The sequence below is a fragment of the Dermacentor silvarum genome, chromosome 7 (assembly GCF_013339745.2).
Source record: "Dermacentor silvarum isolate Dsil-2018 chromosome 7, BIME_Dsil_1.4, whole genome shotgun sequence".
Classification (NCBI taxonomy): Eukaryota; Metazoa; Arthropoda; class Arachnida; order Ixodida; family Ixodidae; genus Dermacentor; species Dermacentor silvarum.
In genome coordinates, this window is record NC_051160.1 from 21,865,863 (window position 1) to 21,891,871 (window position 26,009).

The 26,009-nt window shown below is 43.8% G+C and overlaps 2 protein-coding genes across 6 annotated transcripts in view; one reads left to right on the top strand and one right to left on the bottom strand.

Moving 5' to 3' along the window:
* Window positions 1-16,384, top strand: part of LOC119457690 (probable Rho GTPase-activating protein CG5521) — a 79,439-nt gene extending 63,055 nt beyond the window's left edge. For all 3 annotated transcript variants that reach the window (XM_037719334.2, XM_049670323.1, XM_049670322.1), the window contains 8 exons: window positions 377-448; window positions 1,967-2,090; window positions 2,490-2,645; window positions 3,123-3,281; window positions 5,808-5,935; window positions 7,151-7,281; window positions 10,690-10,851; window positions 11,906-16,384. In XM_037719334.2, the coding sequence (XP_037575262.1) occupies window positions 377-448; window positions 1,967-2,090; window positions 2,490-2,645; window positions 3,123-3,281; window positions 5,808-5,935; window positions 7,151-7,281; window positions 10,690-10,851; window positions 11,906-11,961 (988 nt within the window). In that variant the 3' untranslated portion in view covers window positions 11,962-16,384. The remainder of the gene's footprint in view (window positions 1-376; window positions 449-1,966; window positions 2,091-2,489; window positions 2,646-3,122; window positions 3,282-5,807; window positions 5,936-7,150; window positions 7,282-10,689; window positions 10,852-11,905) is intronic.
* On the bottom strand, window positions 10,732-26,008 carry LOC119457695 (cytochrome c oxidase assembly factor 6 homolog). Of its 3 annotated transcripts, XM_049670326.1 has the most exons (5): window positions 25,766-25,899; window positions 25,420-25,579; window positions 24,363-24,424; window positions 23,081-23,144; window positions 16,921-17,091 (listed from the first exon to the last, which is right to left on the bottom strand). In XM_049670326.1, the coding sequence occupies exons 2-4, from the start codon at window positions 25,561-25,563 to the stop codon at window positions 23,111-23,113; spliced, it is 240 nt and encodes a 79-aa protein (XP_049526283.1). In that variant the 5' UTR covers window positions 25,564-25,579; window positions 25,766-25,899; the 3' UTR covers window positions 16,921-17,091; window positions 23,081-23,110. The 3 variants fall into 3 exon arrangements, with proteins under 3 accessions (XP_037575270.1, XP_049526283.1, XP_037575269.1); XM_037719342.2 differs by lacking the exons at window positions 16,921-17,091; window positions 23,081-23,144 and adding an exon at window positions 10,732-10,870; XM_037719341.2 differs by lacking the exon at window positions 23,081-23,144 and having other exon boundaries at window positions 25,766-26,008.
* Between the last annotated feature and the right edge of the window lies 1 nt (window position 26,009).

Consider the following 26,009-nt stretch of genomic DNA (forward strand, 5'->3'; position numbering starts at 1 on the left):
AGGGCATACAATTTGTTGAAACTGCTGTGAAATGTATCTTTGAGCTGTGTTCACAGTGTCACATTAGACTTTTGTCCAATCGCTGAAACTGATCACCGCATATAACATTGTTATATTTTTTCTGTTGTGTTTCTCTGTTGATGCCACAATATCTTATGCATAAATTTCTTGTGCTTAAGCCTTCCCTCCATTCCACTTCAATGAAATTGATTCAATTACTGACATCCTTGCCCATTCAAATCCTTGTTTCCACTTTTCTGCACACATGCATCAATTCTCTTTGTTGTCTACGCTCATGACATTTCATTGCTCTTTGTTTGTGCAGTCATTTACCCAGCTTTCCTGCAGTTGTATGTATGCACGTCTCTTATCACAGGCCAAAATTTGACCTTGTCAAGAAGAACGAGAAGCTGCTGCGAGAGCTGCGGAACCTCGACAACCAAATCTGGTGCGGTTTCTTGCATTGCCCTTTTCTTTTTTTTCACTCTTCAAGTCACTTTTCCATCAATAAACACAATTTAACTTTCTCCACTCTTGTTTTCAATGTTGCATTTACTATAAGCTTTTCGGATATTACGTTTGTATACTGTCAGGGTTTTTTTTTTTTTTATACAGTTTTTCTTTGTTTTGGCACTTAAGAGATAAGCTAGAGATAACTTGGAGAGCCTTACTTGAAATTCGGCTGTGCTATTCATAACCAACGTGGTCATTCATTGGAAAACAGGTTATTAGACAAATGCATGTTTTACATTAGACTAAAATAATGTATTGCGTTCACCATTACTACGATGCCACTAAGGCTGAGGATGGTTATTAGATGTTATAGCTGCTGAACATGCACTTCACTGTCTGATGTCACCATCTGCCGTCTTTTGACTGTATGTCTGGCATACCCATTGCTTGTAGTAATGAACATTGGTCAAACAAGTGTGGCAACATTTCAAAGAGGACTTTTCAGTGCCATCCTTTTCTGTGAACCTCTGTGTAGTTTGGACACATGTAGCTTGTAGCCAGACATAGCTGTGACATAGTTTCCAGTCCAAAAAAAAAAAAAGAAATAAAAAGAAAAAAAAATATGTTTTTATAATAAATAAAGAGAAGGGACAGGACAGAGTCGACTAGGGCTCTGTTCTGTCCCCTCTCTTTATTTCTTTTTCTCGTATAAAAAAAAGTCGCACTTTCGCCCGAAAGGCGAAGCATCGATTGCGATAGCAACTTAGAAGACAGCTATACGAAGTAAGGATAGTAGTTTTATCGGCCGCATAAAGTTGCAAATATTCGCTTACTAACTAAATAAACAAGCACGGTGTCACGCGCGCACAGGTAGACATGAACACATCTCGCTCGATGACCGTGGAAACTCGTGAAAACGCTGGACTGAGAAAGCGCGCCAGCGGCAGCGAGCAAATTGACCTTCGCGCTGGTACTCGCTTCAGCGCGAAGTAAACGTAGAAAGCCAGCGCATACAAATCTACCAGCACTCGGCAAATGCACGTTGTCCCTATCGCAGATTGCTTTGAAGATGAGGCCCCCGCGGGCGCACACTTCATCCGCATCGCAGATCGCTTTCAAGATAGCTCCGTGAGCAGCAGCTGCGGAAGCAGAACGCACCCCCCCTCCCCTTCTCCCCCCATCTCCGTTGCCTCCTCCCCGTGCCTTGCGCATGAACGAAGACTGTGCGCTTCCGGCCGCCTTCCTCTCTCGCGTGCACGAGATTAAGATTTGGTTGCCGGCTCACCCTCGCACGCTTTCACTCGCACACACAGCACGCGGCGACGATTTTATTGCCGTTGGACTTTATAAGGAACCTCACGGCGACGGCAAAAATGCACTTGAAATGTCCATATATTTGCTATTGCAATAAAATATTTGTCTGCTAGAAACTACCATATCGCAGCAAAAGCAACAGCACCAGCTAGTCCGACACTCTTCTTTAGTGACATAGCTGCGTTCTTTGTCATTGCAGCCGTGAAACACACAAGATAGCTGTGATCTATGTGGCAGAGGGCCAGGAGGACAAGAACTCTATATTCATGAACAATACTGGGAGCCGTGCCTTTGAAGAGTTTGTTGCAGGTCTGGGCTGGGAGGTAAGGCACTGCTTTGTTCCTTCAGTTCACTGTGTATTTTGTGGCATCAACAAACATGCTGTTTGGGTTAATGCTCTCCAGCAAGCTCACATTGTTATTCCTGGGTTGCTTGGTTGCCTTAAGTTAGTAGACAACACTCAACTTTTCACTGAGCATAGTTGGTTACTTTCTGAATGTTTCTGCAACTTAGTTTCTGGACAAGCACTAAATATCTTCGATTTGTAGTCCCAGACTTCCAGAGGTGCTACTTTCAGCCACTGTGCATTGGCATATGCAGCTTCTCAGGCAGTCGTGGGCAGTCTGGGGCTACAACTCAAGGAGACCCACTGTTCCTGTTCATTAACTTAGCTGTGAGAGCTGAGGGCTACTAATCCATGACATTCTGTTTTCCCTGGCCAGGTCGATCTGGAGGCGCACACAGGCTACAATGGTGGCCTTGAGACCAACAAGAGCACAGGTAGCACTGCCCCGTATTATGCCACCTCATTCATGGAAGTTCTCTTCCATGTGTCCACGCGAATTCCTGCCATTGAGAAGGACTCCATTACAAAAAAGGTGCTCTTTGCCATTCCTTTTTGTTTTTTGTTTTTGTCTGTGCCTTCGCTGAGCAGTGAGGCCCTATGCTGCTAAGTTACAGTTTTTAAACTAAGCCTGGAAGGGGTGCGAAAATGTGGCACCTTTCTTTTGCCTGCTGTGTCTGCCAGGCAGGTTCTGTCACACATGTCGCTACACTGCAGACAACAGAAAGATGTCACGTACGACACAAGAGTCCAAGACCTGGCACCCTGTGGCTAACCACCATTGCGCTCATCATCGCATAGCTGTGAATATAGGGTGGTCTTGTGTGGCTTAGTATCTGACATTTAAAGTGCATGCACCGTCTCTGAGGCAACGTCACCTGTGACCATTCTCCTTTGTTTTCCCTGTGGTAGTACAGCTGCAGAAAAAAAATGAAGAATGTCTAGAAGGGGGGGGGGGGGGGGGGTTTAAGTGTGAACACAATTTGCTACTAACTCTAATGTTCCTTCACAGCTGCGTCACCTGGGCAATGATGAAGTGCACATTGTGTGGTCTGAGCACACGCGAGATTATCGGCGTGGCATCATCCCGACGGAGTTCTGTGATGTGCTCATTGTAATCTACCCACTGGGGAACTGGCTCTACCGCGTTCAGATAAACCCCAAGCCGGAGGTTGGTGACTCTTTTGGCTGTTGCTTTTTTTTGGAATGTGTGCCTCTGGATCTCTCGAACCTATGCCACAGTTTGAGGTGCTAACTTCTGTGCCCTTAATCTAAGGGCAGGTAGACCTTAAGTACACTTGGCTATGGCCGTAAGATAAAGATTTGCATGCTCGGTGCTTGCGAAATTCTGTATAGCTCCTTTTAGCATGAAATGATTGCAGGCAAGTTGAGACCTGTGCACTTTACTCGCCATAAAGTCTTGCTTTTTCTCTTTTGCGTCGGAACACCAAAAACTTCCTTAAAGAAATGAGTTGGAAGCACATATGAAATTTTTACATGTTAGCATGTGGAGAGAGAGAGAATAGACTTTATACAGAGCAGCATGCAAGCTAAGCGAGCATATGTAGCTCATCCACTCTCCAGTGGGTGGACCCTTTAGTTCCCCAGTACAGCAGCCTTAGCTGCCTTTTTCGCTCAGTTGAGCAGTTCCAGTTGGTTTGTCGAGTTTGAATTGGACAGCGCTGCCTCCCATTGCTGTGTGGTGGGGTGTGCTGTGGGTGTGAGCTCCAGTGTCTTTGCGCATGCCCGTACCATGTGGTAGAGCATTGCACTTTCATCTCAATGTGGGCATTTATAAGAATACAACGCAGTGTGTATGACGGGATACAGACTCAAGTGTGGATGTGTGCTTGTTCGTAGTTTCCACCATACTAGGGCTTCCTCTTGGGTGAGAGCATTAGAGCATTGTGTGGCGGTGGTAGTGTTCTTCATGACAGGCGGTAGTGTTGTAGGATGTGCGTGTAGGTTAATGGTATCGGCTCGGGGTGGAACTGCTTGGCGCATTCCTCTCATGGCTCCCGGTGTGCATGCACTTGGGCACAGGCGTGTGCCTGCTGATTCTCGAGTAAAGACTCGTGCGCCATTCAGAATGTGATGTGCGGCACTCGAAATTAGCATGTGGATGTTTATAATATAAAGATTTTAGGCACACAATGCCTTTCCTTATCATGCGATATGTTATCATTTGATAAATATATGTGTTATTGCCTATTTGTCTTTAGTCTGAGAGAGCCTTTCTATGTTACTCAAGTGCTTACTACGCATGAAATCACAATTTTTCATGTTGCAACAGCTACATTGCTGCCCTATACAGTCTAGCCTCATTATAACGGAATGGGTTATGATGTATTATTAAATATAATTAAGTAATCTTAATTCCCTTTGAGTTTCTCTTTGAGTTTCAGTGCATTTAAAATCTAATCTTTTAGTTCAGAATGAAAATTTGCTCATCATGTTGCTCTGATTAGGCCAAAATATGGTGGTACATGATGCTGCATGTATTGCAACTGAATAAGCAGCTCGAAACTGTTGTGACGACGATGCAATAGAAAACAATTTTTCGTGGTCCTTCAGCATTGCAGAGTGGGCTTTTGCTTTGGCTTACGCAGTGGTTACTAAGAACACTTTACTACCTTTCTGTGTGGTTAGTGTTGGTCGTGTCAGCCATGAGGGTGGACAATTGTTACAACGAAGTAATGGATATAACAAAATAAGTGCGGTTCCCCTTCAAACTTCGCAATAGCGAGGTTTTACAGTTGTTTCACTTGTTTGCTGCAGTCTGCCAAAACTGAAACACATTTGATCCAGGAACATCGAAACTGTCAGCTTTGCACTTTGTGCTAACACACAGTACTAGTAAAGAAGCACCTCAGTCTCAGGTCATGCAGTGGAAAAGTGGTAAAGTCAAATAAATTTAGTGTACTGTTCATTTTTGTAAGACAGTTTTTGAAGGGATGCTTGACCAAAACGGATGTGCATTGTTCTACCACTGTTGATCATTTCAAGCCTTCCTGCAAACCTCTCCCTTGTTTTAATACACTGCATGGATGCTGCTAACATAATAATAGGGCATATCCGCAATACTGCAACTAAGCTTCACTGTAGAATGTAATGTCTTACAGAGGGTTAAATCTTGCAGAGTATTCAGGAGAACTAGAACTTGTCTGACAGACACTCTCTGAAGGTTGCACTACAGCTTTTTTTCACAGCACAATGTGAGTTTAATAAAGCTTCAGGACATTCTCAGATTGTGGGGAAGCACTAGCTATGAGGTGCGCACTACAGAAGTGTAGCTGTTGTTTATAAGGTCTGTAGGCCTTAACGAAACTTTGTGAACAGCTTTATTGAATGTGCAGTTTGTGTGTTTGTGTGATCACTGTGTATACCATAGTTATCACATAGAATCTGGAATAGCATGTCAGGTGATCAGCTAGGCTAACATTTCCAACTTCTCTTTAAAGTCAGCATCTCTCCTCCCAGCTGAGTCACTACTTTACCCTTGACATAGAGCAGTAATGATTTCTAAAGAAAGTTTCAAAAGTGTTATATCATGCAGTACAGTGAAACTGCCGCACTGGGTGATCACAGATCTATGCACAGTACACATGAGAGAACAGATGATGCCATTGAAATGGCCCCATTCATAGTCTCCTCAGAAGTGTTTTTGGCTTTTGCACTGATGACTTGCACTCTCTAGGTACCATTCTTCGGCCCCTTGTTTGATGGTGCCATTGTGGACCACCTGGTTCTGCCAAGGCTGGTTCGGGCAACAGCCATCAATGCTGGCAGGGCTGTCAATTCGCTCAAACCCATGTTCCGCACATAGTATCCTTTCTTTCTTAGTTATGTTCCTGTTGCGACTTTCCTTCTTTTTTTTTTTTTTTTTTGTATCTACACTTATTTTCGTTTAATTGTCCATTAGTCACTTTTGTGTCCAGAGCACACATAGACTTGAAAGACACCATTTAAAATGAAATGGCTAGTTCTGAATTCATGAGCTCTTTTTCTCCTTAGATGTTCCCACCCACTGTGGACATATCTAAACTAGAAATTGGCTAGCTCGCTGCTTGGTTCATTTATGACTGCAAGAAGTCAAGATTGTTTTTTTTTGAGACCTCATCAGCACTTCATGCGAGTTCGGTCTAGACTGAAGTTTTAGCGATTTTTTTCATTTTTTTAATATAATTAGGACAATTTTTGCTTCATAAATTTCTCCTATTCAAGGTGTCTTGATAGCAGGGCTTACCTAGGAAACCGCCATTGCAGTGATGATGTTTCAGCTGGTTGTAATGGTCCAAAGGCAGTTATGAGTTAGTGGTAATGTTGTGTGTTTCCAATTGGGGTCCTTTTCTTTTCTCCCAGTAATCTTTGTTTTTACACTTGTACAGTCAAACTCAGTTATATTGAACTAGTAGTTCGTGCCCTAAAGATAGTCATACATCAAGTTATTCGATACACCCGAACCTGGGTATAAGGAACCATTATGATGTGTTTGTTATACATGGATAGAACAAAGCTATTGCAACTGTGCTTGAACGTATTATGGTGATGTGACTGTTGCATGAGCACACACCAGTAATGCAGCAATCTGGTAGGATCTAGCTTTATATTGGGTTACGCATCATATTGCACCATGCTCAGTTACTTCTAAACACGCTGTCAAGCATACTCAGTTGCATGATTGGAATGTGGCATGCATGTTCATAAAGGATACAAGAAAAAAAATAAGAAAGAAAGAAAGAAAAAGAAGGTTCACTGCAGGAACTTCTTGACACTAGCTGTAGGCACTCACAGATTCTATGCATCCAATGTCCAGTTAATTTTTAAGCATTTATTTTTCTTGGATGTCACTGAAAAGCTTTTATGTGCTCAACATAGAACATATTTCACTGTGCTCTGGTTTAGTATTATCTGGTTTGACTGTATACCTGTAAAATGAAACTATAATGACATTTGGATGCACTGAGCTTGTATGTGTAATTGCCTACATATTTTTGTGAACATGGCGAGATGTGCTTACTTTCCTGATGTGCATATCAGCTATGAGCAGCGAGCGCAGGCACTGGAGACAATCGTACAGAACTACAAAGAACTCACAACATTTGAAGATTTTGCCTCCAAGGTTATGGCCCCAGCACCTGCCAAAAGCCCCCTTGTGCTCCGTCGATCGGGTGAGTGTCACATTTAGAAATTTCATCACGCAAGCACGTCTTAAGTCTGTACTATATTTGGTGCAAAACCAAAGAAACCATAAACCATGTTGAGTGAAATTTCATTCTCAACCAACAGTCAAAAGTCACTGTCTAGGGAACATTATTACAGAAAAGTCTTTAATGTGTAATAGTCTGCAAGGTACAGTTACAGTTTTAAAGCCACTGTGTGTGTGGCCTGTGTTCTCTTCGGGCAGCACAGAATGGGCAGTCACGTCATGAAATTTCACTGTTAAGGGAAGCTGACCTGAAGGCCTTCCTAAGAGTCTATTGAGGGTGTAGGCACTACTGGAGAGAATTAAGTGTTTTGCTCAAGTTGGCAGTCTCCCAGTCGGTGCTTGCCGTTGTCATTGTGCTGAGTGTTACTTGTCTCGCTAGGCAAAGGCTCGCCTGATTAACAGTTAGTTTTTTACGTTTTGCCACTGTGGTTGTTCACTGGCACTACAGCGTTACAATATTATTGCGGTAGCAATTATATGAACAATCCAGGCGAATTTCTGTAGTTGCGAGGGAAAGCGTGCTAGGGTGAGCCGAGAAGGATGGTGGCTTGTGGTGGGGCATCTTGCGTGCGCAAGGGAGGAAGGCAGGTAGGGTACGCGGCAACTTTTCGCACGTTCAAGGAGGGGGGAGTGGTGAAATGTGCTCGCGCAAGGAAGCAGGGGCTGTCAGAATAGCGTGTAATTCCGCTTCTACTCCAGCCGCGGCTGCGTGCATCTTATCTTCGAGGTAATCTGCTGTGTGTTTGAAGGCTAGCTAACCTGAGAAAGCTGATGGCTTTGTGTGCGCTGTATTCTCACGTGCCTAATTCGCGTTGAAGCGAGAGGCAGCAGAAAGGGGAATTCGCTCGTCGCTACTGCCGCTCTTCATCACGCCAGCGTTCTGACTGCGAGTGTTCGCGGTCATCGAGTGAGATGTGGTCATGTTTGCCTGTGCGTGCATGACACCATGCTTGTTAATTTAATCAGTAAACGAATTTTTACAGCAGTTTGTACAGCTGATAAAGCTACCAATTTTACTGCATATAGCTGTCTAATAATTTGCTATCACAATCAATGCATCGCCTTTCGGGCGAAACGAAACTTTTTGTCTAGAAAAAGCCTCTCCTCAGATGCTGTTATTTGGACTTATTGTTTCCTTTTTGCAAGTTTTGCCCCGTACGTTGTATTTTATGTGCCACCTCCCGGATTTTTATTAATGTCGCATGAGCATCGACCGCACAGCATGTCAGTGCTTTATAGTGGTGGAATCGATGATAATATGTGTGAGCGCACAAAGCACTTTCCAGAGCAAGTATCATCTACTCTGCTATTCCCTTCAGGAGGACCCACGCCCTGCTGGGTTCGTATGTGCACTTGTGTTTACAAAAACCGGTGTGAGAACAGGTGTACGACTAAAATGTATAATCTGTGATACGCTTTCCATTTTTCTTTCGTTTGGAGCTAATGCATTTGCCAGATTTTTTAAAAGTTACAGCGACGTTTCACTTTGTGAATGCGGGTTACGCGCAAATTTATGGGTGCTATTCCGGAGTTCTAAGCTATGCTGTCTTGCCTGATACACCTGCATTGTCGCAAGCCGCCTAGCACGTTCTTCGGGAGTGTCCTGGGCACGCCTAGCCCGCGCCATTTGTCGGTTTTGTTCAGCTAATGCCCGGCGCTTGCCGACGACTTGGGGGTCGGTCGACTCGCACTCGACCTGCCGCGGCTTGCATTGCTGCTCTGTCCTTGTTGCTCGGCGCTTGGCCTCTCGATCGCCAGACGAACCCAGTACATCCATAGCACACAGTCCATAGCAACTGCCAGAGGAAGAGGGGAGGCGGAGGTGCGCTGTGTTCACCTCTTCTGGAAGTTGCTATGGACTGTGTGAACCCAGCGCGCCTCCGCCTCCCCTCCTCCTCTGTGATGCTCTGCCTCCATCCTCCTCCCCCCTCTGCCGTGCACTCCTCCGTACCTTCCCCAGTATACGCATTTCCTCAGGTGCTCACTTCCCTCTCCCAGCTCGGAAGCCTCCGACTTAATCTCGCTGATTTCACAGATGGGGCATGTACGCTTGTGCATAAAAAAAAAGAAGTTTATCAGCATGTGCAAGGTATTCATAAAAAAGTATGAGCAATGATTGCAAATACTTGTAGCCACGTGGAATTTGCTTTGCACAATAAGACCTTGTAGATAACAAATCCAGGGCGTGTGCTTTCTGAAGAGAACAGCACAGCACACATTTATCGCTCTGGGGAGTGCTTTGTGTGCTTCGATCTCACCATTACAAGGTGTGAAATATAGTTCCAACTCCTTGAAGAAGTACAAGTTGGTTGAGATTGATCCCATTCATGAAGAATTGTACGGGGGGAAAAAACAAAAACATGTGGTTGATCCCTCTTATATAGGAATCGGTATAGAACACGAAAGTGAAACGTGTCTTCACAGAAGTAGTGTAATGTTTATTGCACATTGATATATAATGTCTATTGGTGTTTTGTGGCTAAAGCGCCCTTAGGCGTTGATGCACCCACGCTGACGCCTGGTGGCACGTCTCCTCCATCACGACTACCAACGTCGATGACCATGAGCAACCGTCGTGCATATGGAAGCTGCACTACGCTGCACACGCTAGCACAACGCGAAAGACGAAGCACGTAACTGACACACTAATACAACGCGCAAGACAAAGCACGTAACTGAATCGTCACCGAGTCAAATCAGCGCGTACAGCGCGTCGTAATTGCAGCCTCCGCGATCAACTTCAGAAACATTTTCAGAGCTAATTGCGGAGGCCACGCTCCGCTGTGCTGAGTACGGTGAACGCCACCTAGGTGATGTTGGTAGTGCTTCTTGATGCCAGCGTCCCTTCGAATGCTGGCATCGAGGCGTCGTAGTGCTGAGACCACTGAAGCGTTCACTGTCGGTGCGCGTTAGTGTCATAATGCAGTACTTCTCTTTTCTGCTCGTAGGCGGCGGCACCGCCCCGAGCAAGAGCGCGGGTACACGGAGGAGTGTTAGATATATAAGGCGCGTCTGTGTAGCTCTCTGCAAATGCGTTTGTGGCGCAATGGGTTAAACGCTCGGCGATCTATCGTCGCGGACCGAGAGGTCGTGGGTTCGATTTCCAAATTTTGCATATTTGTGGAACTTTTTCTTCTGGTTTCTTTCTTTGTATTATGTTCTATGACGTATTTCCGTGACGGAAATACGTCAGTGAAGTCTTGGTGGACCCCGGCATAAAACACTTTCGTGTTAAAACAAAAAAACACCATGAAAGTGACAGAGGCCAAAAAGAAGAACAGTTCTTCATTCTGTTATCTCACTCATCTAAGCAAATTATGTGCTGAGGTGACCTTGGCAAATCTTTCTCTGCTGCATTCTTCCAACGCAGCTGGCCCGTCCGGATCAGAGGGAGGCTCGCCTCAGCTGGGGTCAACGCTGGCTGCTGCGCTGCTGGACAGCGACTCACCGTCAATGCAGCACCACCACCCACGCCCCCGGCCAGCCACTGTGTCCAGTTCGGCCGGCGAGCAGGGTTCGTTCTCCTTCAGAGGTGAGTCTTTAAGCGGGTGCTGTTGCAAGTACAGAGTTTCATGCCAGAAATTACCGGAGGAAAACCTGGTGTCTGCAAGCACCATTGATACAGCAGTTTAGGTGTGGGTGGTGTTGGTGACCAGATGGAAAGTTGGTCGACTTTGTTGACCCTTTCCGCACCACAGGAAATGACAAAAATTGTACCAAGTTTTCCAGAAATGTAGCACACAGGCAGCCATGTTGTCAATGTAAGCACTCAAGCAGCCCACATATTATACACTCACACGCCCACACAAACTACACACCATGCCACTAACATTGAAAAACGCCAGCAGTTCAGTGTTAGTCGTTTGTGTACTCGTTCTTTGCACTGTTGTGAAGATAAACTCGCTGCTATCAAATGCTACTGCATTGCTACTCTGACTGCACATCATGGCAGGAATAGGCGACAAAGAATCAGATGTGTATTTAGTCGGGCCTCAGAATAGAAACAATTGGTAATACAGAGATTTTCGCAGGTGTTGAACGTCTCTGTGGCTTTTCATCTTAATGAATGAATGAATGAACTTTTATTTCCCTTTTTAAGAAAGGGGAGGGGCTGGGGGGGAGAGAGGGAGGCCTGTGTGCTCCAGTCTTAGCACCTTGTGCTGCCACACGTCCGCCTACCAGTCGTGGTAGGCCTCCGCTACCTCCTCAGCCCACCTCAGGACTCGGTCCTGCAGGGTGGGATCGGAGCTGCGCAGGGCAGTCTCCCACAGCTCCTCGCTACTAATTAATGGTTTGAGGTTGCGGGTTGTTAAGCTTGTAGTAGCTGTATGTCACCACAATGTTTTTATACATCTTTGAATAAGCAAATCAGCCTTGGTAAAAATAACCATCTAGATATTACTTCACAGATGTTGGAATACCTACACACTATACGGGCGTTATTCAATCTCAACATGCTGAATATTATGTGGTAACCAAGTTTAATGTGAATGTTACATGGGACCTACAAGGGACCTGAATGTTACATAGGACCTAGTCTCAAGTGTTTTAATCTGCAATTTGTGTCTTGTTTCTGCGTGTTCCAGAGCACCACGCCATTCCAGCTTCACAGAGCCACAGTTCATCACCTGTGCCCAACTGATGCGGGTCCCAGCCATTGTTTTGCTTTGTTTTCTGCCGGGTTTTCGATTATTTTGGCTTCTCTCGACCAGCTCTTTTCTGTTACTGTTATTGCTATTATATGTTTTATATATATAATATATATATACATATGACGCAAGTGACCTGCTGTTCTGATGTGCACCTCTGGATTTGCTACAGGACACAATGTTTGTGCCATCGGCAGCCATGTGCTTTTGTTACTATCTCATGAGGAATGTGTGCTGCACCTTGACATTTGTGAAAGGGAGGCAGGTTGTGTTAAAACTCTATTCACAATTGTGGCAGAGGGCATGAAAGAGCCAATGGTGAATGGGCTTGCCATAGCTTGTGTGATGATTTCGTTAGCCTTGCGGCACACATTAACGCTCTTGCTGTGTCAAGAAAATGCATCGCTCATGTATTTGACCTGGCTATTTGGGCTCTCTGCTACCAGAAGTACTGTCTAGCGCTTTTTTTAATGGCCTTTGTTTAGTTATTTTTTCATTTCACTGTAGAGATGAGGTTATGGCAACCTTGCACTTTTGTTCGGAGGTGTCAAACAAGTGTACTTGGTGAAGTTGTCCAGCCGTAGTTAGTGGTGTGTGTCAGGCACAAGAAGTACTACAAGGTGTTACAAAGCACCAACACTTTTCAGTAATCGTACCGCTTGCTGGATCAGGAATGTCAAGCTGTTATTGCAGCGCACTTGTACTATGCTCCACTTTACAGTGGCCAGCTGGTACAATGCAAAGGCAGTGAAAGTTTCAAATGTCTTCCATAGTCAAAGTGCTAACTTTAATTAGTGTGCTTTAAATATGCATTGTAGAGCAGAAATATCTGACTTGGACTGTCACATGATTGCACAGCTCTGCAAGTGTGTGCTTGTGACCTTAAAAATCTTTTCAGGTCTGTGCAAAGTTGTTAAGTGCACTTTCTCAAGTGCATCTGCTTACATGCAGAAATTTATATGTCAGTGCTATCGCTAACAGACTGAAGCCTTTGTGAGCTAATGAGCACCAGGCATGTATAGAAAAAAATTCAACATTTTCTTTTACTACATAGGGTTATTCTTTCTAGGTAAAGCTTTGTGGAAGTGCTTGCTAATGAGGTAGCAGAACCTCGTTCATACGTCTTGGGGGAAGAATGCTGGAAAAACATACTAAGTGGGAAAACGTACGATCCGAAGTCACTAAAAAATTTTGCAAACTGAACTGTAGTTGGCATTTACATAATGCTAAGTGCTGCGTAAAATGTTGCAGCACAAGACGCCAGTGTGCGCCGATCTGGTGGGGATCGAGCGACCCATGATGTGCGTTGTTGTTTTTGTGGCTTCGGCAAGCTTACGTTCGTGCTCCTCGAATTCGGCCTGGAATCGGGAGCTTCTTCGGGTAGAGCATTTTGGCAGGAAGTTTTGACGTGCCCACTCAGTGAGAATCAAATCGTTAAGGCACGAGACGCTGACGCGCGTCAAGCTCACGGGGCCCGAGCGACCCGAGGTGCACGTTGTTGTTTTAAAACGGCGATGAAACACCGAAACAAAATCAAGCTGGTAAGCAACACTGTAATACAAATGCACGATGCCACCAGAAAAGCAAAGCATGATGCTCACTTCATGCCGCCTGCAGCAGGAAACACGGTGCATTCGAGCTATTGCCTATTAAATGTGTGCGGTTCGCTTCCTACGCCACACGCGCTATAAAACAGATAGATGAATATGCTTATCGCAGTGGGTTGCCGGCGATAGCTCTGAATGGCAACGTGCAATGATCCATGAAGAGATTTGCTGGTATTGGAATAGGAAACCGAGTGTGTGGTGGCATTCTCGTGTGACATGGGTGGGTACTGCAGGAAAGCTGCCGTTGAGGGTGCCTACTGCTCGATCGCACGTGTGCCTCGCATCTTTTGTTTGCATGGGATCTAGTGGGCGTAAAAAGTATTATACGATCGCAGTTTAGCGAGATACTGAATGTCGGTGCCGAAAGATTGTGTTTTACGAGAAGGTATTGACCGGTAAAAAAGAAGCTTAACTGTATTGGGTCACTTTTGTGTTGTCGATCGTGAACGTTGGTGTTGGGAAATCGTATGAAATGGGATCGTATCAATGAGGTTCTGCTGTTGTTTATTAGGTGTAGTGATGAACTGAGCATCAAGCACCAGTACAATGAAGGCGGCCAATGTTACTAGCTTGTGTGTTCCTCTAATTTTGCTACAAATTTGCTTTATGCTTTTTTTTTTTTTTCTACAGAAGTGATATTGAGGGTGTACTAGTGCACTATTGCTGCCTTGACAAAAGCATTAGTATGTTAGCGGGGATGCAATGAAATTTGTATTGAATTCACTTCTATTGTTGTAGACTTTGCCCCCTAAATATTGTGCTTGCACTTGACCATATGCAATCACCTTTGCGTTCTGAATGAACATATGAGAGAAAGAAATTGGTAACTTTAGTTTTCAGATCAGTATTATACAAGAAGTGTTAGCAAGAAGTTACTTATTCCATTACTGTTCACTTTGGCTTGGCTCCAAAGTGAAGTAGTTGAGTCATTTGGGTAAAAAGTTGCAGCGAGTGCTTTTCTGTGAACGCTTCCCCTATGAAAATAGCGCTGCACTTATTTGTGCATTCGTTCATGGATTGCTAGGTTTTGTTACATTAGTTTGTTTCAGTGTGTCATACTGTGTGGCTGAGATTTGAGGTGGTGGTTCTGCAGATAGCGTCCTAGGAAGCATGGTGTAGCATTCACATTTTGATGGGCAGCACTCTGACACGTTTTGGATTTTAGTAGTGCTGTGTAAATAGGCTCACATATTGATAGGTGTTTGTGCACATGGTTTTGCATGGTATGTAAGTGCAACTCTTACTCTAGATGAAACAGGGGCCAAGCTTACACACACACACAGACACAACAAATGTACACACACTTTGCTCACACACAACAGCACCTTGGAACACTTGCCAGCAGCGTCTTGCCACCTATTTTTCATTCAAGGGTATAGGATGACAAACTGTATGCTGTTAAAGCTTGTGTCACTGTTTGAACGGAACTATGCTTGCATTGCACAGATGGTGGAAATTGTATGCAAGCGTTTCCTATCATGCCCTCAATCACTGTACTTAACTAATGTCGTGTCACAACTCACTCGAGACGAATGCTTCATTGATAGTCGGAAGTTGGCACTGTGTCCTTGTACATAATGTAAATGCACATTTTACAGTCGCTGTAATGTTCCCCAGTTTCTCCGTATTGCACACAGAGTGGCTGAACTGTGACATGAGTACATTAAACGTCGTCCTCAATCTTGCGTTCCTACGTCTGGCCGAGTTTCAAGAAGCTCATTGCTTCAGAACAAGGAATCCGATGGAGATTGAAGCCACAAGAGGTGTTTTTTTGTTTTGTTTCCGTCTTGCCATTGCAAGTCTGTTTGCCAGCATCTCCGCTGTTGAGACATAGCATACAATGTAACAAGGTGCTGTTTTAGTTACAAATGTACATAACTCTCTGTGGGTTTCAGCAGTGAGAACATCGAGATGAGGTGACTTTTACCAAATATAACGACTTGTGGGGGCTGAGGCTTTGTGTTGAATGGAAGTAACTATGGCAATCTCCTGCACAATATTTGGGTGTTCATTTTATCGACTGTGGCCTTGTGAGGTAAGAGTGAAAAGGCATCGAATGCAATTTGCAACTGATACAGGCAACTCTTTGAAGCTCTCTACTCGTGCTGTATGCAAAGAAATGTGTATGTTGCTTGCACTGTTCAAAGCTAAAGTTCGCAGCCATTTTCATTCCTTGAGTTCCAATGTGTAGAATTGATTCTCATGCTTAGAATACAGGGCTGGTAGCACCGTATTGTAAATGTGAGAAATTAATGGTTCCAAATTCAACAGCAAAGATCAAACAGTTTCTATAGGTTCAGGAGCAGAGCTCCCTAGGCCCTGCTGGCAAGCACAGTGCACAACCTGCACAGTGTTTTATCGTTGTTCCACCCGTTGATATTGTGATCAATTGCAACAGCTTATTTTGTTAGATTGGGAAGCTTATCACACTATGCCACTTTGCTTGTAGCTGAAGATCTGTAGAACTTTATTGTGTGTTGCTTTTCAAAGTTCGAACATTGCACCACCTTAGAGAAGTAGCAACTGTGCCATCGAATGAAGACTATTTTTTTCTAGCCCTTTGGCTGCGAGAAAGAAATTGGGATTGTATTTCTTGGTGTTTAAGAATGGAGGTAGAAAGAGAGATGGACAGCATATGCATAAAATCAAGATTGTATATAAAATATGTGCATGCATGGCTTGCCCATTTTGTCTCTGCCATTTCACGAGGCTTGTTTTATAACTTATCGGGGTGGCTTGCACTACGGTGTTAATATGTCGTGGATTAAAGTGAAAAATAAAAGGAAATTAACAAGTGCTTTCAAAGCAAGCCACATCTGTCTTGTATGTGTGGTTCAGCGTGCAATAAAAAAAGCAAATGAATGTATGGGCTCATCGTTGTGGTGAATATCAACTCGATTAATTTCAACTCTGTGCATGGCCCAAAGGTGCCATCACAAAAATTGGCATATTATGTTTTGATGCACTGTGACCTTAGTGATGTACCTCTTTACATTTGCATGCCAAAGGCATTAGTAAAAGTGAGAAAAAAAGGTGTTACAGTGGTCTTCAAAAGCAGAAGCTGTATATCCTTGCTTTTGTGTTGTAAGGCGAGAACAAGTTCTTTAGACATATTTGTTGAGTGTAACAACATTGATATCAATGTTGAACCACTTACTGTAATGGTCTAGTGACTTTGCCTTGTTGGCAACATAGCTTCCGCTGAACGAACAGTATATTTTAAAATTCAGTGTGATAAAAACTGCAGATTATCTTGTATGTTTGATATGATTGCTGAATGTAGTAGTTGCTTTGCAACTTCGAGAACTAAATCGCCTTCTGCACAGGCTTTTTAGAGTGGATGCAGTACAGGCAAATATTTTATTTTGACAAATTGTTGCTGTGTAATATTTTAGCCATAATGCAATCCAGCCACTAAAATCTACAGAGCTGACACGTAGTCAGGTGACTGCCCTGAACCTGCCACGACGGCCACCAGGGTCTACGAATACGATGGTTGGCTTCCCAGCAGCTCTCCTAGAAATAAAATGGTAGCACGCCTATGTTAATGGCACTTTGTGATGGAGGGAACCCCTAAAAATAAGTTGCGTCTACAAAGCTGGTACAGTCAAACCCACTTATAAGGCTGTACAATGCAGCAAGATTATTCCTGTGTATGTGGTAGTCCTAACATTGAATCTACGTACACAAAACCTTGGTCAGGTTATTAACATGGCTTTGTTGTCACACAAAGACAAAAATTATTCCCAGTCTTTCACCTGCAGCATTTAACATAAGTGATATCAACCACACAGTGAAAAGCAATATTCCCGCCCCGCCACCTGGGTATGCTGTCTGCCAGCAGAATCTGCTGCTGCAAGCTATGCTAACTGCTTGAAAGCCTCACTAGACATCATCGCGCAGTCTCATTCAATGATGGTCGCTTAAGGTATCCCCTTTGAATCATCCATTCGTCTCTTGCTAAGCTCCACCTCTGACCAGTGAACACTCCCATCAGTTTTGAACCTCATCCATTCTCTGAAAGGTGAACTTTTCCTACAGTTCTGACTAGATTCCAGTCACATTCACATTCCATTACAATGTGCCAATTTTATGGATTTTTTCTGCACTAGATAAGTCCCCTTCCCAAGCATAGAAAGGAAAGCTCCATAGGAGAAAATAGAAACGTACACTTGTGCCATTTGAAGGTCTGATCACTTGACCTAATCAGCAAAAAGAATAGTACTGCTATCAACTACTGCAGTTACTATATGACCCTTTTCGCGGAGCAGTTTGTTTTAGAGAAACGAGATGGCGCTCACGGCTGCGCGCCATTACGCGCCATACGTCTCCTCTCCTCAGCGACCGCGCACGAATACGAAACCATTACCGCTTCTACCTTGCTTCTGTGCGATCAGCTGTCGGAAATGCAACTGAGTTTTCGCTAACGCACTGTGCTCTAATCATGCTAGATTCAATCACGTGGATTGTAGACGTGTGCAGTAGTTGGCTGCAAAAATAGTGACTGGCATGTTAAGGAATGGAATGAATCTGTGTGGCCAAGTTCGCGGACCGCTGCTGCAACTGTTCGAACATGTTACCGGCACTTCGAGATGTACGGCTTTCCTCGAGGATACAGAAATTTGCTCATCCGCCAGCCTTGTATTGCTAACCTTCAAAGAAAGGGCTTCATCCCCAGAACGTCGGCAAGATGAGTGAGTAACACTCGTTAAACAATGACAAAGGAGTAGCGCCGCTTCCTGTCATTGTAAGTTTCGCGCACGTTATCTATACACATCTGTCCAAAATGGCAGGAAAACTTACGGCCACTCTATCGCCGACGTATCAAGAATAAGTGAATGGGCGCACACTTGAATATATGCGCACTGTATACGCACAATAAATTACTACACGATGGCGCATGAATGGGGCCGTATTCTGAAACGTTCGCCTAGGCGAAATCAGCGTGCGCGCTGATTGGCTGGTTGAGCTAAATTGAATGACGTCGGGCTCAACCACCCAATCAGCTCATCCAATTTTGCTAAAACAGCCAATCGGCGCACGCCTGAAAGCGAAAAAAGAAATTTCGCCTAGGCGAACGTTTCAGAATACGGCCCCTGGTCGAAGCTGAATGTTTCGTGACGGTCCACAAGAGTAAGAGAGTTACTAGCTGTAATATATATATGCTACAAGGTATTACAATGTACAAAACAGCTATGTTTCAAGCCTTGTGCGCAGCAAGAACAAATCTATCGGAACTGAGCACACACGCGAGCGATTAGGCAGAAAATAATCGGATAGTGGCCGCACCGAAGAACTTCACTGAGTCAGAAACTGACAAGCCACTGCTTCAAAATATTTACCGAATAAAGAACAAAGAGCAAAACACACTAATCCTGACTGAATTCATGAGCGGAATGTTTGGATAGCTTGGAATATATATTTAGTCCAACTTTTAGAACAAGCACGCTGCTTGCGCCCATAGCTTAATCAGCTTCGAAAGCACTTTTGCATGTTCTCTGATGCTGTCATCAAAGCTTCGTGTCGTCCACCTAGTCACCGTCTACGATATCTTCGAAAACAGGTTTTTCATGCTGCGCCGGCGTCATACACTTCCATTGTAAACAAGGAGGCAACGGAGGCAGTTGAGGCAAGCAATGGACGCGTCACCATGCGATCAAACATGACAGCGCCCACGGGATCACTGCGAAAAGGATCAATATGCCAATGTTACTAATAACGGTGCAATATGCTACCTTTATTCCTTCCTCCATGTTCCTAAGTGTCGCACAGCGCCCCCTGGTGCATTAAATGAGAAACTTAGGAAAAAATTTGACCATTCATATATGCTTCTTGCAACATTCCATGTCCAAACTTTCCATGTGAAGGCGGTCAAGACAAGAGCACCAATGTTGGATTAAAGCAACACAGTTATCAGTTAAGACTGGTAAAGTGTCCTTTCAGTACTCTTATTTTCATTCGACAGAAGGTTTATATAGGAGAAAATAAAACCAAACTTCCCTTTACTGAATTTTCCAGCAGCACGTTAGCACCAGTGCGAGTTTCGAAGTGTTTGCTCATATTTGGGCCATTTCGATGCAGGATTTCTAGAAGCTTGCTGTGTTGCCAAATAAGCAATTAAACTAAACCTGAATAGACACTGTCAAAATGCAAGTCTGGATGAGCTGATGCAGTAAGCTTTAGATCAGCATAGCCACCAATCTTTCCTTCTTGCATCTTTTCTTTCTGCCCTGCCAAGCCTCCTCCTTATGGTAATAGCAGCTACAGTCGAGCCCCTCTACAACAAGATGACCTGTATAACGAAGGAATAATTCTGTCCGGGTTCGATTTTCGATTGTGAGCTGTGCGCGACCTTTACAACAAAGTGACCTGCATAACGAATGATTTCAGAAGCCCTATGCACTTTGTTATAAAGGCAGACTGTATTTTGCTATTGCAGGGACATAATGTACAAATACAGCTTATTTCTCTTAAGTGTCCTTTTAATACTGCAGCAAACATTGTGAATGCACTGGAGGTTGCATAGGACTGGCAATCTCTTCTGAATTAATTAATTTACAGCAGCTATTGCAATTTATGAATTTTAGCCGGTGAGTTTGCAAGGCGTATATCCACTTGGAATGAATTTCCAGAATAATGCCGGTTTGAAGATATGGGCCATAAAGCTCGCCGAAAAATGCACTGTTGTTCGACTTACTTTTTAACAAAATGCTCTTTTATGCATTGAAGCACAAAACTGTAACGTCCATGTATTTTGTCTCACACATTGGGAAATATCTCAAAACTGGTGTCATCCTGTAAATTCATTTCAAGTGGATACATCCTACAAGCTGAATAGTGCTATAATTCGTGAATTGCAGTATGGACCAAAAAGTAATTAAAAAGTTAATTAGTGAATTTTCTTTAAATAGGTGAATATTTGTTTCGATTTCTCATGCTAGTAATGTCCGCCTCTTCGAATAATCCAGCTTAAGGACAAGAATTATGCTATCTGCTACAGGCTATTTTTTAAATTCCATAAAACTTAAATATGATCACCCTTTATATAGTTTTCCTTGGCCTGCCATGCTAAGCATTATACCCGTTATATGAAGTCGAACATCCGACACGAAAATACCTTGGTTATATCCAATGCTCGTTATAAGCTTATATTCATTATATGCTGATATCAGTGAGAAGCACATTACTATTTACTAAGAGAAGCATTTTACATGAAGGTTCCATTTACATCCATCAAGTTACTGCACAAATGCGTAACCGTGTGACAAGAAGTTTTGAGACGAGGAAAAGGCCGAGCATAGCACTATATTAGTTCTCGTTTATGCTGGCCATGCTGCTTTCGCTTCAGCAAATCGTAACTCCAAGAAATTAGTAGATATGAAAGATACATTTTTGATGGTGGTGATAGCTACTAAGCTATGCAGATTCGATGTCTAGTTCCTGCTGTTTGATATGGGGCATGATTTCCTTCATCAGAGTTTACTTTCACTGCATAGACCTCTGAAATGGTGCAATGGAAAGAACTGCGATGTGATTGTTCATAAACTGTTCTGTAGCAAAATAAATACTAACAGAGCATGCAGACTGTGTACTAGTGTAGGCATCACAATCTCACAGTTTTGCTCATGGAATCAAAATGTGCATGTTGCCTCTAATCCAACAACGAATCTGAACAGGCTGTAGCAGTTTCGGCTTTACCTCTACCTATAAACATCTGATTTCTCAGTTTGTGGTACAACTATTCAATAACTTGTCTGAGAGCATTGCTATGCCGAGGCTCTTCAAAATAGAAACTTACACATTTGAAGCTCTGATCACTTGACTTAATCAGCAAAAAGAATACTACTGCTAGGCCAGCACTCAACCAACAAATGATTGCTGCTCTAGGAGAGACTCAGCTATTCAGTTTAATCTGCATGAGAGGAGAACTATGTCCAGCATTGATGAGTGAGCAATGTTGTAGATTACTGGACTAAGCAGTTAAGACGATGCAGACAAATACCAACTGTGGCAAGGTGCTTGGAACAGTTCTACTTGTATATGGCATGCACTGTACAGGCAAACATCTGGAAACACTAATCGACAGAGCAAACAGATTAAACTGGCATACCAGTGTGGTACTTTACCTTTCTCTTCTTGTGCTTTCACTTGATCTAGCTGACTTGAATGCAGTGGATTTGAAAGGCAGCAAAGCTACCAGGCATCACTTACCATATTTACTCGATTCTAACACAACACGTTTTTCCAGAAAAATATGCTAAAATATGACATGTGTTTGAAACTAGTACGAAAACAAAACTGCAATATGTGGTGTCCAAACCCAACCCTCCTGCCCAATCTTGAATCCTACCTCAGAGGCATTGGACAGCAATGCCCAGTTCAACGTGGCTCTATGCAAGTAATTTACTCCAGCGCTGACGAAGTGGCTGTCATCTATGTCATAGAACATGACGACTGAATCAATGCAGCCTTCAAGGCACTGAAAAAGTGCTGACATCGATGTATTAAAACAAAAAAGAGTGAAATAACCTCGTATTTACAACGCTGACATTGCAGCTATGTAGTAGAAGAAAATACAAGTGGATGTGCCGAGTTCGTCCAAATCGCTTTGAAAAGGAGATTATTGCTGTTGATGAGCTGAGCTCGTACAAAACATTAAGGGGTTAAATGTATTGCATTTTGCATCTTTGTAATTATGAAAATCGGGGGCATGCGTTACAATCGAGTAAGTACAGTATATAGAGTAGAATCTCGATGATACGAATTTCTCAGGACATTTTAAAATATTTGAATCATTCGAAATTTGTACAGGCCATTCAAGTGATAGCCACAGTAGCAAAGTGAAGGCAAAACATGTTTCCTTATTGCAACTACTTTCAGTTGATATTGGTGGGTTTGTGGACCATGGACCATTCTTCACTTTTTCTTACCCCACGCACTTTGCACTTATTCTTTCCTGACACATACCCGACACCCAAGTGTCGCTTCTGCCCTGTCCAGACAGCAGATCTCTCCCATATCATGTGGAATAATGTCCCATCAAATATCCCCCCCCCCCCCCACCCACCTCCCGCAACCTCAAACCATTAATTAGTAGTGAGGAGCTGGGGGAGATTGCCCTGCGCAGCTCCGATCCCACCCTGCAGGACAGGGTCCTGAGGTGCGCTGAGGAGGTAGCGGAGGCCTACCACGACTGGTAGGCGGACAACTGGCAACATAAGGTGCTAAGACTGGAGCACACAGACCTCCCTCTCTCGCACCTCCCCCCCCCTCCTTTCTTAAAAAGGGGAATTAAAGCTCATCCATTCATTCCCACAATGTTGTTGCAGATATACTTCCGGACTGCGCAGAAATTCGCACTCATTTCGCACGCTGCCACAGCTTACTGCATGCCACAGTGCACATCATGGCATGATCATGGAAGATCAAGATTTCATACGTGGGCATTGCAACTGTACACCACGGCTGTACTCTACTTACTGTGAAAGATATTAAAGTGAATCACATATTTGTATCATGAACGGTTGTGTGTATTCTAGTTGGTTCTTGAACATGGATGCCATGCTGTGCTGCATAGTTCCAATAAAACACACAAGAAAGCATGATCACACACACAAGATGTACAAACTAACTGTTTTATTTACCAAGGCGAAGTATATATATGTCCACAAAGAACTACAAAAATGGAAATGAAAACAGCTGCTAATTTGTGTATCATGTGGTGTGTGTGATTGTGTTTTCTTCTTGTGTGTTTCATTAGAACTATGCAGCGCAACATCACTTCCATATTCGTATCATTCACCGTGGCCAATTGAAGTCATCCTGAAGCATGTTGTAATTAATGTATTCCACCCGGGACTTTTTCGATATTCATTGCGATTCCAAAATTCAAATCGACCATGATCGTATCATTGAGATTCTACTGTATAACCAGGCCGCAGCTCTAATACACCTTTCAGCCTTTTAGTTCACTTGGAACATTTCTATACTGTCACCAATATATTTTCCCAAAACTTTCCAGCTACTTGTTGCTTCTTTTACGGAAAAATACTAAGCGTTTTTCAGCAAGCGTCAAGTTTTTTTCTACCCTTATCAATTCATGTTACGCATAATAACAAAGGCGAACTCCCCCTTTTTACTTATCGTTTCCTTGGTTCCTTTGACTGCTGGCCTCTCTTATCCTCAAAATATCTGGCCGCATATCAGGCCACCATCAGTTATAGCCTCGGACTTTACGTCACGTAAGATGACAGCAATGGTTCTGAAGGGTTTGGCTGCAGCATTAGCTATGGCTGCTTCCACATTCACAAGCATGCAGACTGAGCGATTGCAAGCTGCTCTGTCCATTCAGGGGTGGCAACAGCTAATATGCACTGCAGCATTTGAACAATTGTGTCCCACAAAAATGCTTTATTACGACATGGGCAACAATCAGCACTCCAGCCAGACAAGCAGTCACACGCATGCGAACATCTATGGGTGCTCATGCTTCTAAATTCGTACTCTACTCCTACATCATTATTTTGTTATGATAAAACATTTCACAGTGTGCTAAGGATGACACTTCCTTTTGAATGTAATGCCCCCAATGAGGAATCCATTATGTGCTCTAGGCAACACACAAGCTTATTTATGAACGGTTTAGATGATCGGATCTGCTGCCTGGCTTTGGCATACTCTCACAGCTCTCTGACTTAGTTTTTTCTGTATTAACAATGTCAATGCTCTCACACAACTGAGCACCTCAACTTTTTGCCCTGGCTTTTGGGTCATCAAGTGGCTCGTACCCCTCATTCTCAATCTTGTCCTTGAACTGCAGGTATTCCCTTTTGCGGTTGAAGTGCTTCACCTAGGAGACACAAAGAAGAAAAGACAGAAACAGACCAGTCCTGAATGATAAAATTCTTGATTTAATGATGGGGTTAAATGTCCCTAAGCAACTTGAAGAGGGGAAGGGGATCTATGGAAGATGCTGCAGTCAAGAGCTCGGGATTAACTCTGATCACATGGGGTTCATCAACGTGCATCCAAAGCACAATACATGAGCATCTTTGCATTTCGCTCCCATCACAATGCAGCTGCCACAGCCAGGAGCAGAGTCCACGGCCTTACGTTCAGCAGACGTAAACTTGCAACATACACAGCCATTGCAACGGATAGTGATAAAATTCTTCAATAATGCAAGGGCACTCCCCGCTAGCTGGATACAGTTCCCTACAGGTCCTAATACGTTACACCTAAGGCTGCCTGAACAGCAGTTTGTCTAACATTTCTTGCAGTAACAACACTAGGATGAGGGAAATTTACCTCCTAGTTTCACTTCCAAACACTTGTACAAAATATCTATGCAGATATTTCCTTCACTGGAACAGCTTTTAGTTTGTCATATATGTCTCATGTTCAGTTATAAAACATGAAATGCAACCAAAACCTCTGCAGAAGTGTTCAAGTGTGCCAGAGCACTTTCGGGGTGGGTGAAATGCTACAGGTCGTGTCCATGGTCAACCGTTGCTGTAAGGCTCAAGGTACGGCCTCTCCAATGACAGCAGTTGGAAATGAAACCTCTGGCGCATTTTTTTTTTTTTTTCTTTCCATATGCATCACCTCGATGCTTCAAGCGCTACTTTTCCATCGAGTCGCCTTTGTCATAGTGCATTTATTTAATGCTGGAATGCATTGTCTGAAGGATCCATGTACTTACATCCCTGGACAGTTAGATAATTATTGTGCCGATGTACAGTCACACGCAAGGATGCACATTAACAGGTCCCACGAATCATTAAAGAGAGAGAGAGAGAGAACTGCCTGCAAAGAACGTCCGCACAATATAAGTAACATGCTTACCCACTGGCTTGGGCAATGCGTCTCGTACTGAGACTTCACTTCTGCGCAGCGATTTGCATTCTCGGCGTTCTTGTCAAGGCATTCCCAGTAGCGATCTCTAGAATCCCAACACTTCTGACGCTGCTCCTTGTTGGGAAAAGACATTGCGATCTCCCGTGTGCTGTAAGGCAAGACATATAGTTGGGCTGACGAAGTAACAGCCCGCAATAACGGTTGTTTAGCAGACATCTGGCTTATACAACTAGCGGCTGTAAGTCCACTTATGAAAGCGAAGCACTTCAATCATCGCGCTACGTTCATTTGTACAGCAGCACGCACGTGAACTTTAGCGGTCACGTTTACTTACCTTGATACGTCGCTGAAGTCAAGGCACCGCGACAGGCGTGCGTCGGGAAATGTCAGTTGTGAACAACACGGCGAATACGACCATCTGAGATCGTCACTGGTTGTGATCCTTCGGCTCCGAGGGTCGAAAAAGAAACGGGGCGCAGCTCGTCGGTCACGGCAAGCTGGCTGATTTTGCTGGTTTCGAAAACCTTCGCCACCGTTCGCCCTCTGGCGGCTGCAGGAACCGGAAATCGTCTGCAACC

Excerpts from the sequence above, each read along its gene's own strand:
- LOC119457695 (XM_037719341.2), bottom strand. The coding sequence starts at position 25,563 with ATGTCTTTTCCCAACAAGGAGCAGCGTCAGAAGTGTTGGGATTCTAGA. Across the intron at positions 24,425-25,419 it reads CGCATTGCCCAAGCCAGTGG|GTGAAGCACTTCAACCGCAA; the intron begins GTAAGCATGTTA and ends TGTGTCTCCTAG. Across the intron at positions 17,092-24,362 it reads GACAAGATTGAGAATGAGGG|GAGAGCTGCTGGGAAGCCAA; the intron begins GTACGAGCCACT and ends TTTTATTTCTAG.